The sequence below is a fragment of the Spodoptera frugiperda genome, chromosome 3, assembly GCF_023101765.2.
Source record: "Spodoptera frugiperda isolate SF20-4 chromosome 3, AGI-APGP_CSIRO_Sfru_2.0, whole genome shotgun sequence".
In the NCBI taxonomy this organism is placed as follows: Eukaryota; Metazoa; Arthropoda; class Insecta; order Lepidoptera; family Noctuidae; genus Spodoptera; species Spodoptera frugiperda.
Window position 1 is genome coordinate 5653602 of NC_064214.1, and position 14181 is coordinate 5667782.

The 14181-nt window shown below is 39.1% G+C and overlaps 1 protein-coding gene across 1 annotated transcript; it reads right to left on the minus strand.

Moving 5' to 3' along the window:
- Positions 1-254: 254 nt before the first annotated feature.
- Positions 255-14069, minus strand: LOC118274161 (recQ-like DNA helicase Blm). Its single transcript, XM_035591581.2, has 20 exons — positions 13790-14069; positions 12995-13071; positions 12570-12622; positions 11987-12127; positions 11376-11648; positions 9823-10954; positions 9314-9469; positions 8809-8921; positions 8304-8482; positions 6982-7272; positions 6564-6723; positions 5764-5956; positions 5094-5290; positions 4659-4816; positions 4002-4136; positions 3346-3504; positions 2896-3086; positions 2250-2436; positions 1798-1913; positions 255-1519 (listed from the first exon to the last, which is right to left on the minus strand). The coding sequence occupies exons 1-20, from the start codon at positions 13867-13869 to the stop codon at positions 1425-1427; spliced, it is 4086 nt and encodes a 1361-aa protein (XP_035447474.2). The 5' UTR covers positions 13870-14069; the 3' UTR covers positions 255-1424.
- Positions 14070-14181: the final 112 nt, after the last annotated feature.

Here is a 14181-nt window from a genome sequence, read left to right on the forward strand (position 1 = left end):
AGGTATAACCTGGGTGTCTTCAAAGCCCGAGTGAATAGGTTGCTTATGGGCAGACGTGCCCCATCGTAGGCCGCATCATCACTTACCATCAGGTGAGATAGTGGCCAAACGTCGAACCATTAAATGTAAAAAAAAAACTAAAGACCACCCTGTTCCTACTCCTGCTTTTCAAGCCCCGGTAACCCGCAGCAATAAATTCCACATGGTTTGGACTTTGTCAAGGAAGGAATTACAAGTAATGAAACTAACAAAAATAAACTTCAACATTATATTTACAGTAAGTAAAGGGTGTCCCAACAAGAACGCAAGATTTAAATTTAAAATAAAACGCAGATATTTTTAAAAAAACCGTGAAAGCTTTATAATGTCGTAAAGTAGAGAGTATGAGGTTATCTATGGAACATACATCGGACAGATGGCTGCTGCTGGTTTGCTGAAACATACGCGATTTTTCAATGAAATTTTCAATGACCGTTTTGCATAAATGCTGTGGTATTTCATTAATACAGCGTCCAATTTCCTTTTTAAGGCTTGAGTCGTCGTCGGCTTATTCGCATAAACCATCGACTTTAAGAAACCCCAAAGAAAAAAGTCTAATGGTGATAAATCACATGATCTAGGCGGCCAATTGTGGTCTCCAAAACGTAAAATAACACGACCGGGACATGACTGATGCAGCAATTCAATTGTTTCTCTGGTTGTATGACATGTGGCGCCGTCTTGTGGAAACCATATGCCTTCCAAATCCATTTCTTCAATTCGAGCTACGAAGAGACTGGTTATCATTTTACGATACCGAACACCATGATTGACTGTTTGCGCTTGACCTGGCTCATTTTTAATCGTGTAGCGCTCCATTTTTACTAACCTCGTACCTTATACTAACAAAAAATAACACTTGTTCAAATGTCAAACAATGATACTTCGAATGCCGCCAAATTTAAATCTTGCGTTCTTATTGGGACACCCGTTATAAATCGAGAACAGGCACATTGGATCATTTATTAAATTAACTAATTTAATTGTATCAAAACCAAATCATTGTTTTAAAATAACAAAATTCTTTACATATTTTAGTCCAAACAATTTAATTAAATACTCGGCAATAAATAACACTATTATTTCTAAGTATTAGAAAGAGATTCTTCTGATTTGTATAGCGTCGTCTCTTTTACTCGCAGCACAAATCTTTACTTTAAGAAAAAGTGCTACTTTGCTATCTTATTCTGAAGCTCGACTAAAATGAGCATAAAGTTTACATTAGCTACTGTACTGGCCACTTTTAAATTAGACAACAACGTAAATTGAACTTAATGTCATGGTAACAAAGTAACTATTTACAAATTAATAACAAATTGACAATTGTAAAACATATCTTATTACATTGGAAGGTATTATTATAATATTGTATAGTAGTGTTTAGTTTACAAGAGGTTAAGTCGCGATGGGTTGAAGACTCCGGGCCGAGTGTTGAGTTGTACGCTAGAGCCGCGAGGAACTGGCATACTGCCTAGTCGACCTAGCAAGGAACACACATGATTATTTTATTAAGAGTCAAAAACTGGCACAGGATGTTTGATGTTGATTTTTTCGTGGATAACACATAAACCACTGTAGTACGGCCTCATCTAGCTATTTGAAATATTGACGTGTAAAAGTGTTATTTTATAACCTACTTACAGAAATAATTATACTACATTAATAATATTATGACTTAGATTTTTTCTGATAACAGTTAGAATCTTGCTGATCATCTGATGCGATTTACAGGACACCTGTATAAAGAAAATAAATTACCTGTAGAAGTAGAGGCCGTCGTTGCAGATGCCTTACTAGTCCCTCCCCTGGCTCTGCCCGCGAATGCTCCCCGCGCTGCCTTCTTCTTCGCTGCCGATGTCGGCTTGCGCTTAAATCTACAGACAATTTTGAATATTATTACTATTTATCTATAAATTCGACTACCTCGTTAGTTGATCATTCTTTCCTGGCATGCAAAAAGTATTACGCAGCTTTTTACATATGGAATATTTTGATTAGTGGCATGGATAGTCTGTATATGACGAGTCTCGCTTCCTATTACATAAATCTACAATTTAAATGCTTCTATCTACCACTTCGAGCAACAAAAAGAACAAAAAAGGTTGCGGTTGTATCACCAACTAATTTGAGTTGGGCAAATGATATCAATAAAAGTTACCATAATACAATTTCTAATGAAGTTCATCGTTAAAAATAATAATGTGGAGTACCTTTTCCTCACTCCCCCTCGATAAGTCCGTCCCCCACGTCTCCGGCCCCCCGATCCCCGCGAGGTATCCATACTCGACGCATCCTTGGCTACCCTACTCCAGTCCGTGTCCGAGTCGGAACCTTCTTCCTCTTCAGCCTCTTTCTTATCATTTTGCTCCAATTCGTCCTGGTACTCCATGAGGATTCCTGGTTGGGATTGTACAATGATTAAGTATAATTAACGACAGGGCATGAGATCTGACAGTACATATAATATTATTTCAGACGTTTAAGGAGATCGTAAGAAGAGCGCGTTCGGGGCTGTGATTTGTTGGGTCATTTGAGCCGGCCATCGCAACGCCGAACGCGGTTACATGTATACGGATTTGATATTTGATAGGGTTCAAACAGATGTTGATATTGTATCAAATAACTTACATACGTCAGTTCGGGCGTTTGTGATCAGGGATTTCACATTAGTGACTATTTAAAATTGGTATTTCTGCCAAACGCTGATTACAGACCAGACAAATTAATGTAAAACAAGATTCTAAAATTGTAACATCAAGTAAAAAATGCTTTGCTCAAACTTTGATATTTTGTCACAGTAGACCTTTGTACTAAATTTATACTTATATAATAACAAACTAAAACTGAAAATCTTACCCATTTTCTCGATGGCATAAGCGCTGGTGATCTGCAGCAGTTGGTCGCCGTACTTGTGGTAGTTGGCCCTGGTCACGTAAGGTAAGGCCAACATGTCCTCGGCCTTCTCCGGCAGCCGCGAGGCCATCGCCTTCAGCGCCGCCTGAGGTAACACTGCCGCTAGGGACGCGCCGCGGGCATTGCCCATCTCACTGGAAAAAAGTTAATAAATTTTTATAAATTTTTAATCTACCGGCTGCATTGCCGTGAGATAGAAAGTGGCCAACGTGTAATTTCAGATCATAATCTACCACGGTCCCGAATTTTATCTCAGAAGCGACATGCAACGGCACGAATGGTCGACCGGACTGATACCATAGCCTCATAACTTTTAGCTTTACCGGTTGGCCAATTTTTCCCCAACCCCAAATTTCCAACCGCCATAAAAATCGTAAATTTTCAGCGACGTACCGGCAAGCCTCCACCAGGTCAGCATAGCACCGTTCCTCGAGGCGCTGCAGTAGCGCGGCGACGGGCGACGCAGTGTCCGCCACGGGCGCCACCTGCAGCGTGCCGCGGACCGTACCCACCCGCATCGGGAACACTATACGGAGCCCACCCACCATCAGTCTGGAACATATACACATCACGTCACTACTCCTACATCTTAAGCGGGAAATATGGAACTGAACTTAAGTGTGGGAGAGCTATGCTTCAACACAAATGGACCGGATCAGTCGGAGTGATGCCACGGTCTCACAGAAAACCGACGTGAAACCACGTTTGCGTTGTTTCGTTGTGTGATGGGTTGCCGGATGTTCACGGCTGAATACTTAAATGCTACTAAATTTTAAGTTATACTTAAATGTCATGTTATCTCGTGTCATTTTACAAAGAATTTGAAGTGACAGAACTATTTATGAGAGCGTCTTAAACCTAAGTAGCGTTTAGGTATTTGACCGACAATCCTTCCTCTAATCCAAATTCTTAAATCCCTATCCTCTAAAAAAACACATTAAGAACATTATAGTACAAAATCATTACCAAATAACAAGTAATTTATAATCAAAGTAAACAGAAAGTACCAGGGCGTAAGAAACATAAAGAAGTAGTGAGACAGTACATACTTGTCTACATTAGGTCCGAGCACGACGTACGCGCTGGCGATGTCGTTGTTGACGACGAGGCGCTCCGCTAGTAGTCCACGGACCACCATCTGGCGGAGGAGACGCATTGGATCGCCGCGGTGCCAGGACTTGCATCTGAAATGTAATAATAATATTAGTAATTGTTAGTGTTACATATATCGCACTTACGGTAAGACAAGACAAGTGCTAATATTTATATTTTTCTGGCCAGACGTTTTAAGATTATTATATTTAACTCATTTTCGGAAGTTTTAGCACTTCAGCCCTTATCTTAACGAACGTGCGATATGTGGAAAGTAAGTACATGCATTTTAAATCGTTTTTGAGCTTAGTAGATGGCGCTGGTGAGGTTTAAAGTCCTGTTGGGACAATAACTGAGCTGTGAAAAAATGCTACATCCAATTTATGTATTTCAATTATATCATATCTTATATGAGAAAGAACGTGTTAGCGTCTGTCTACTGGCAGTGAGACCATATACTCATAGCAAAGTATACAATGACTAGCTACTTCCGCGCGGTTTCACCCGTTTTGCTTGGCTCTTATTGGTCATAGCGAAACAAACTCTTCAGCTTTATAATATTAATATAGATTCTTACGTAGAAGAATAAAGTAATAAAGAGTAAAGTTACTAACTTCCCATGCATGGGCGAGTCATGCAGCGCCTGCAACCGTTGCTGCTTGGAGCCGCGCAGTGTATCCGCAACGTGTAACAACGTGAAGCTGCAACGAGTTGCGCTGCTCTCGCGCAAACAACGGACTATCAACTTGCATTCTTCTGTTACGTCCACCGGCTAGAAAAAACGATAAGAAAACATAAGAGTAATCAATTATTAAAAAATAAATAATTAATATTTATTTCGGAAATAACTATACAGGTTAATGGCACATGGCGTAAGAAAACCAGAAAAAGGGGGAAGGGGGAGAGTTGGAAGTGCAAGGTTCATTATTTATATTAAAATTAACCCATCAAAATATACTAAATAAACAGATAAAAAAATGTATAGAAAGCTCTAGTAACTATAAGATAAAGATTAAAATGCTTCACAGTGTAGTTACACCAAAACTAACCTTATAATCAGTAGCATTGAGACAGTTATCGCATGCGGTGGCGGGGTCCTTCTTACAGAGTGCCCTATCGTACCGCTCTCCCAGGTAAGCTAGTACATGCGCGCGGCGACACTCGCTGACTCCCTCACATAGTTCCACCATACGGAGCAAGTTCTCTACGTGGACACGCCGCGCTTCTGGACTCGTGTTGCGTTCCACTGTGACAATACACATGTATATATATAATTGAGTAAGACATGCAAAATTAATAAAAATATTCTCGAATTCGTTACAAAATCTCGATTATAAACTCCGATCGTAGCTTGAAATTAATCGAGCACTCTCGAATTCTTACGTGATTACGCTGAGAATACCTTGTCCTTACTTATCAGTTCACTTCTCGTAGCTCGAAATTAATCGAGCACTCTCGCATTCTTACGTGAATACGCTGATAATACTTTTTCGTTTCTTATCATTTTACTTCAATTAAATGATACACACATTTTTATTTAAAGCAAAAATTCAATTATAATGCAAAAAAAACATTTATGAATCATTCCCAAAGCGCCATCTATACAAAGTCAAAATCAAATCATAAACTTAGGTACTTTTGAAACGTCAACAAAGAAAGAAATAAACAATACTCTTTTTTATCATACATATTATAATAATAACAGAGAAGTATGCTTACTATCAAGCAGCCGCCTGTAGCGCACGACATCGCAGTAGGAGTAGTAGAGCAGACACGAGGCGCGGTCCCCGTCCCGTCCGGCGCGGCCCGTCTCCTGGTAGTAGCCCTCCACGGACTTGGGCAGGCTGTGGTGGATCACGTAGCGCACGTCCGCCTTGTCCACGCCCATACCGAACGCTATTGTTGCGCAGATCTGTATGAGGATAAAAGTAAACTTTAGATATTTACTGGTGACACATAGTCTAAAGGTGACTTAGATAATTACATAGATTGATGAGGACCGGTCTTTTGAGAGGGTCTGGTCTTCTAATAACATCACTGAAAACAACATTCTGTGTCTGTTGGGTAGACCCGAAACATTGCTATTCTCCATATTTTTTTTTCGTCTCTTAAAAAAATACTTTGCCCCACACTAGGTTTTTTTCCTGTATCGTCAGTGCGTTCACAAACATAAAATTCCACATACCCATGATACCCAGACCCGCAACAACAATTTGTGGATCACACAAAGAGTTGCTCCGTGCGGGAATCGAACCCGCTACTCGGTGGGCAGCAGCCGTTTGCCCAGTCACCGCACCAAACGTGCAGACGAAGTCGTACATAGTCTTAGTGGCTTAGATAAATACATATAAATTTATGACAACCGGCCTTTTGGGCGGGGTTTGGTCTTCCAATAATCTCACTGAAAACAATGAAAACGTTTAGTCTCTGTTGGGTTGACCCTAAACGTTGGTGCCGAATAATAGAAATGTTATTGTATTGCAATCTGCATTTATTTACCTTTTGGACGAACTACTCACCACATGGTACTTGTCGGCGACCCAGGCGGCCTGTACTTCCTCCCGCTTCTTGTCGCTGAGGCCGGCGTGGTAGGGCGCCGCCTGTACTCCCGCCTTGCGCAAGTCCGTAGCGCATTGCTCACACTCTTTGCGCGATAGGCAGTATACTATGCCTGATTTCCTGAATATACGATTTGATTCAGATATAATGAAATAGATAGATAATACAGTAAATGTAAGGAATCATTAAGCATGATTCCTTATTTCTCATTTTTAACTTTATTCCAAAACAAAAAGATGGCTTGAACGCAACGAGCCCACCCATGGCAATCAGCATTCTTTATAATTTCGAAAGTTCAACTGTTGATCCTAAGATAACCAGACGTGACAACCCCAAAACTACAATTTTATGCAAGTTACACCAAAAAAAAAAACGAACCTGAAAAACTTCTCCTTGATGATAGTAGCAATATCTTGGTTGATGGACTTGGGTTTCTTCTCCAATATCCTGTACGCGAGGTTGGGCCGGTTGAAGCTGCTGAGGAACCACTTGCAGGAGGTGACGTGCAGCTGGTGCAGGATGTCCAGCCTCACGCGAGGCGTGGCCGTGGCCGTGAGCGCGGCCAGCCGAGCCTCGGGGAACTGCTGGCGGAGCATGGACAGCCGCTTGTAGTCCGGACGGAAGTCGTGGCCCCACTGGGACACGCAGTGAGCTTCGTCTATCACGAACCTAGAGACAACATTTATTAAGTCACAGAGGGACCATTCATCGTGAACAGCGTGCGCAGACGCGGCGACGTCGCGTCGCGCAGCGTACTGGGTAGTAGGCTTTTTTTTTTTTTTTTGAGGGGGGAAAATCATCCATTGACTTTTCTCGCCTTAGGCGAGGCGAGAGGGAGTGTCAGACTCTTACTGACTAAAAACCACCCCGTTCCTTCTCCTGCTTTTCGAGCCGGAGCCCCGGTAAACCCGCTAGGTAGTCCGCAGCTCCGGATCAGGCATCAGCCCTGTTGGGCCCCATCTGTGGTGGTCTGATGGCTCTTTGAGGCGCGCGCGGAACGCGACGCGCCGCACGCACGGGTCTGGTTCTGTTCGGGCGGATCCCCTACGCCCGGAGTGTCTTTCGCGACGGCTGGGGCGTGAGGAGGTTTGTTCTCTCACGCGCCCCGCCTCCTCCTTAGCTAGCATGACTGCTTCGCAGAAGGAGGAGACGGCATCCCAGTCCCTCTCGCTCCGCACCATGGCCTGAACCAGTGCCGGGCGCGAGAGGTCGCCGTCGCCGACCACATCCCTGAGGACTTGGCGGTGCTCAGCCCACGCGGGGCACACCGCCACCGTATGTTCTACTGTGTCCTCCGGGCGGTCCTCACAGTGATGACACCCGGGCGTTTCCTCGCCTAGGCTAGACTCGAAACTTGTAGAGCTTTTCTCCATTAATTTACGTGAGTAAACCGTGAGTTTTTAGTTAATTCAGTATATCTCAGGACAGTTATTATAAAAAAAAAAGTTATAGTGTTGTATTTATACAGGCTACGTACGACATTACAGATATTAAGTAATGTGGTAAACCTGCTCGGATAATTCTCTATATTTAAATATCTAAAAAAAAACAATATTAATTCAGCATTACAATAACCCACAATGTACAAATACGTAATTGACTACAGGAATAAGTCGAATACTATCATATTAAAGATGATATTGACATTAATTTCCAGCATTGTATCACCACCTATTCTATCAACTTCCTTCCAACATTACCTCGCAAGTTTCCCTCGTGAATACAGCATAGTAAGCATGGACTGGAACTTGGGTGAGCTGCAGATCTTCTCCGGCGTGACGTAGAGCAGCTTGATGGCGGGCTCCCGCATCGACAGCTTGTGGTATATCTCGTCGCAGGCCGCCAGGGACACGTCGCCTGATAGGTGGGCTGCGGGAATCTGACAAATATACCTTAAACCCTTACATTCTTTGAAGTGTTAAGTATTTTATATGTAAAACTTTTCTCTAATTATGTTAGAAGTCACATTCGTCGGAAACCAATCCAGATTGCGATATTATTTAAAAACTTTTAACAGAAATCCTCTTTAATAGTTTTCCCTATCAGGTAATGGAAACCAAGATTGTTCTGCAGTCGCAAAATTTGCCCATAAATAAGGCTTTCCAAAACACCAGAATTTTGCCAAGCAATACTCAACTCTATTTCTACAAGTTTATGGTTGATATTAGCATAACAAACACATTGGAAAAATAACAAATGACTTACATCAAGTGACAGTAGTTTGTTGACCTGGTCCAAAATGAGGGATTTGAGTGGAGATACAACTATGGTGACACCTGGCATCAATATGGCAGGCAACTGGTAACAGAGGGATTTACCTGGAAACAACACGAAGTGAAGATTTAGCGTAGTAATAACTATGCTTGCTAGTGGAGAGGCTATGTGTGAATCAGAAAAGTACTTACATACTACTCAAATCTGTCAATTGATTTGCAACTCAATATTACAAGATCGTTCAAAATCTAAGTATACAGTATATTTTTTTGGGGATAAGCCCGCCACATCCTCTCGTACCGCTGCAACTCCTGTAAGCCAGGACCTACAGTAGATTCAATCAAGAAAACACCGGAACACTGAAGTCCGGCGCATCCCAGGGAAATGAATGACCGTCTTGGATCCCGCAACGAAACAAATCAGAAGATGTTATTAGAGGAGAAGAAAAAGTATACAGTATATGCTTAGTCACTAAAACCGAGAATAATGTACTTACCTCCACCAGTGGGCATGAGCACGAAGCAATCGTGTCCAAGTAACGTGGCGTTAATAACCTGCAGCTGGTTGGGGCGGAAAGATTTGAGGCCAAATCGTTCTTGGAACACCTCCATCATCAGCGCCGAGTGAGGGTAATCTAGGCCGTCGAATTCACCTGCAAAATGAAAATAGTTTAATATTTCTTTACACAAGTATTTGATTAACTGTGCAGTCTAAAATAAAACAGGATAAATTAATTATTAGGTACTTTAGGTTTCTAATAAGAGGTATTTTAAGCAATTTTAGTCATCACTTCTTTGGATGATGCAGAGAGACTGGACTGGAAACTCACACATTTACTTGTAAAAAGATCTTTTGAAATAACTCTGAGTAGAATAACTTTTACGGTTACAACCGTTACTTTTACGGCAATAAGATAGCAAAAAAAACAGAGATTTTCATCAGAAAGTCCTATGTATTCACATCCACCTATGTCTATCCATCCACCTATAATGTAAACACACTCACCAGTAATGCCATCGTTTTGCGTGCCAGCATGGAAGTCGCCCATCCCTTCGTATTTAGCAGTCTTTTCTTTCACAACCGTCTCGTCCATCAGATTCAAAACTTGACTATCTAAATCACTTTCCTTAACATTCTCTTCAAAATCTTCAGGCCTGTACACTGGCCAGCCATCTTCGTCTACTGGTATATCCGACTGAGTAAGATTATCTACATTACTTGCACTGGCTACCGAGTCACTGATGTTTATAACTGACTGTGAAGCTTCGGGCATTATGTCAGTCACATCATCCATATCTATTGGTACTTCATAGTCATCCATAGGATCACTATTCTCTTCTTCTTTATTAGAATCTGTACTGGGTCTGTCCATGTTTATCAAAGAAGATTTGCTAAATTGAGGCGCTTGAAAGTCTATAGAACTTAGAGCAACTGGTGCACATTTAGGACTTTCAACCGTAGGTACAGGTTTCAATTTTTCTGAAGCATTCCTTATCCTTTCTGCTGTAGAGGACTGTATGCTACTAGGTCCTGGTTTGTTCTCTTCTAACGTCAGTCTTGAAGGCTTTTTGAACACGAATTTCCCTTTGCCTTTTACTTCTGAACTTGTACTTTCTGTTTCAGATTGACAGCTAGTTTCTAGTTTAGATGAGTTGTTTAGGGGAGAAAATCCATCAAATGATAGTGATGGTCTAGGTAGCAAACCATTTCTTGGTACTTTACTACTTAAAGCTACATCAGGGGTTGATGTTGTAGTTGATATACTGGTCCCATTTAAATTTCCGAGTTTATTTGTTAATTTTGCAATACTAGGTGTTAAGTCAAAATCATCTAGATCATTATTATCTTCGTATTTACTAAGTAAAGAAGGACTGCTACTACCATTTAAATTGATATCACCATTACTAAGTCTAGTATCACTGTCTTGTGACGGTTGTGAACTACTTTTCTTAGGTCTTGCTAATATCTTCTTCAGCCTATATTGATACTGTTTTACTTTAGCATAGACCCTTTTGTCGTACCCTGGAAATTTTTCCTTTATACAATTTGGTATTTTGTCGAAGGCGTGAAATATTTTCTCTAGTAACTCTATGTACAGATCTTTTGATCGCTCCATGTGTTTTGGACCAACTTCGTCCTAAGAAAATAAATACAATTGGCATTAGTTACTTAAAGTATCTCAGGAAGGAATGAAAGCAATGAAATGTAGTTTCACAGATTATATCAGTTAATCCGTGATCATGGCGCTTGCAACAGTGCCGAAATATCGGAAACTCATCAAAATTAATAAACATGGTAAATATCTCGTAATAAGTTCTAATAATAGTCACAGATTATAGTTGATTTTGCAAGCTACACCAAAGACAACTGTATTGATATTCAGACTAGATTAATATTTCATTATGTACCTATATGCAAAAGTAAATAAACTTTATTGCATAGAATTAAAGGAGATATGTCTTAAATCTTGGAAATTCCACAGGTAGTCTTGTTATTCTTGCTTTAAATATGAGTTATATATTTACATGTCCTTAGATGTAAAAAATAGTATAGATTACCTTTAAACTTGTGACATTGTCATAGTGAGAAGCCAGCTTGTCCAAAAACCCTGTTAATGATTTATCCACCATAATGTTCTTCAGTGGGTCCTTATCTATAGTGGCGCCCTCTTTCTCAGGGGTCTTCAATATTTTCTTTTTGTTATTTGGTTTCTCCGGTCTGTTCTTTGGTGGGGTCGGTGTGGAACTTATTCTAATTGATCTGTTTGCTTTCTCTGGCGTCCGAGATGCAGATTTTGGTTTGTTTACCTTTGGAAGTATTTGGATATCATCCTGGAAATAAATTATTATTACTACTTTATGTGAAGAATATCATAAATCTTTTTTATTCTTATAAATGATAAATGATACTACTTTATGTGAAGAATATCATAAATCTTTTTTATTGTTATAAATTATAAATGATATTTATTTCTGCAAGTTGGTTACAAAATAACACTTTTATACATCAATCTTTGAAATAACATATTGAGGCAATTTTACACAATGAATACCTTAAAATATCATATAAATTATTGGGGCAAAGAGATACTGTAGTATGAGAAAAGGTTATCATCACACAGAAACATATTTAGCCAAAATAAAAAATGGTATATCAAAATTATACTCACTACATCCATTTCAAATATATCATTACTTTGATTATCTTCCCTTGTGTAGTTATGTGTGATAGGACTTATGCCGTTGTTTAAGGTTGTTCTCCTAGCTACCGGCGGAGTGGACTCTTGATGTCCATTTGTAAGTATAGGTGGCTGAAATGATATCATAATAAAATAACATATATAATAGCTACTTCCACGCGGTTTCACCCGCTCCACTCGGCTCCTATTGGTCATAGCATGATGTTTTATACCCTATAGCCTTCCTCGATAAATGCACTACACAACACAAAAATATTCAAATCGGACCAGTAGTTCTGGAGATTAGCGTGTTCAAACAAACAAACAAAAAAACAAACAAACAAACTCTTCACCTTTATAATATTAGTATAGAATGGGTTTTTATTAACATTTCAAAGAGTATTGAATTTGACTAGCTCTACAGCCTATTGTAAGATACACTACTTGGTTAGTAAATGCTAACTCGATTTTGGATGTGATGCCTAGTTAGTTAATCTCTGTACTTTGCTTATATGGTGAGCCAATGACTTCCTTTATGTATGTAGATGTACAAATGCATGTAATTATTACTCACCGTCACTGTCATTGTCTTGGGTTCATCATTAATTTTTTTGAATGGAGGTGTCCCTGTAATTTGCATGTAACATACATTAATTTATTATACAATTCACTATAAATAAATAGTAGTCTGTTGCCCTTTTCATGTACATTACCTGTACATTTTTATGTTTTTTACATTCATTGGTATAGACCAGTCTGAACTCTTATGCATAAATAATTTATAAGGGCATTGTTGAATGTTAAACAATAAATATAAAACAAATTTGTAAATCCTTTGGTGTTACGAGTGTCCGTGAGTGGCCAGCTTATGATCAGGTGTTCTCTCTGATCATTTATCTCATTGATAAAAAGATTCCCCTGAACAGGAATGAGTTCATAGTAACTCATTTCCAATATGTCTCTCATTCTACTTTTAAGTTATATCAAAATTATACTTACAGCTGCCAGAACTTGTAGATTTAGATTTAAACACAAATCTTGGTTTCTTTTCTGAGACCTGCTCACTTTTGCTACCACTGAAAGAGAAATATTTTTGCATATTTACTTGCTATATTACATAAATAATATGATAATATTTATTATGATGTCCTATTGTATTGCCCTAACAATAGAATTTGTATATAACCTTATGCTTGCCTACCATGGGGTATGCAGAGACAGTGGAATGCCAATATTAGAATAATATTTTTTAATTTTACATAGAGTATTGAAGTGAACTAAGCTCTAATCAGCCTATTTTTAAGGGGGAAAAATCATCCAACCACTTCTCCAGCCTTGGGCGAAACGAGATGTCTGACTCTTAGTGACTAAAAACTGCCCTGTTCCTACTCCTGCTTTTTGAGCCTGTGCCCCGGTAACCCGCTAGACAGCAGAGTACATGCCACAGCAGCGCTAACCAGCCTCGAAGAATATTTTATTAGTATCTAAGTATATAGGTCAGAGGGTTGTTTTAGCCAGTGAAACTATGTCCTTGGTGAATATTAAAAAAATCTGTCTTATTTAAGAAATCGTATTAAAGTTTTGTGTCAAACTTTAAATTTCAAATTTTTAGCAAAAATAGTTTTTGGTATTCATTTTACACTAAATCACTACCCTCCTAAAAGGAAGAAATCACTGTTTGACCATTGATATTCTGGATTATTGTTGTTTTACTAGTAATATTTCGATTAGATCTCGAAACTGGAGTTTACTAACAATTAATTCATTTCAAAATAAAGCAGTTTATGTACGCACCTTGCATTGTTTAAACTAGAATTTTCATTTGTTTTCTTTATAAAATTCATTAAAGTAGACTGTTTGCTTAGCGAAGACATTGTATAAATACCAACGCAAACTGTTTTAATTTATCACATTACAATATTTACGATAAATACTTTTTCAAGTTATTTTCTCCGAAGTTCAAGATCACTTTTTTCAAAATCTATTTACGTTTCGTTCCATATATCATTGACATTTCTAGTTTGATACTATATTTTAGCATTTCTTGTCAGGAAATATATTGCGAAGTTTGTTTCGAATGCAAAAATTTAGCAAAACAATGATAACGGAACGTAAATGGCACAGATACATAATAAAATAATTTATGTGAACTCGACTAACTTCGATTCAGATTCTATAAATGTAAT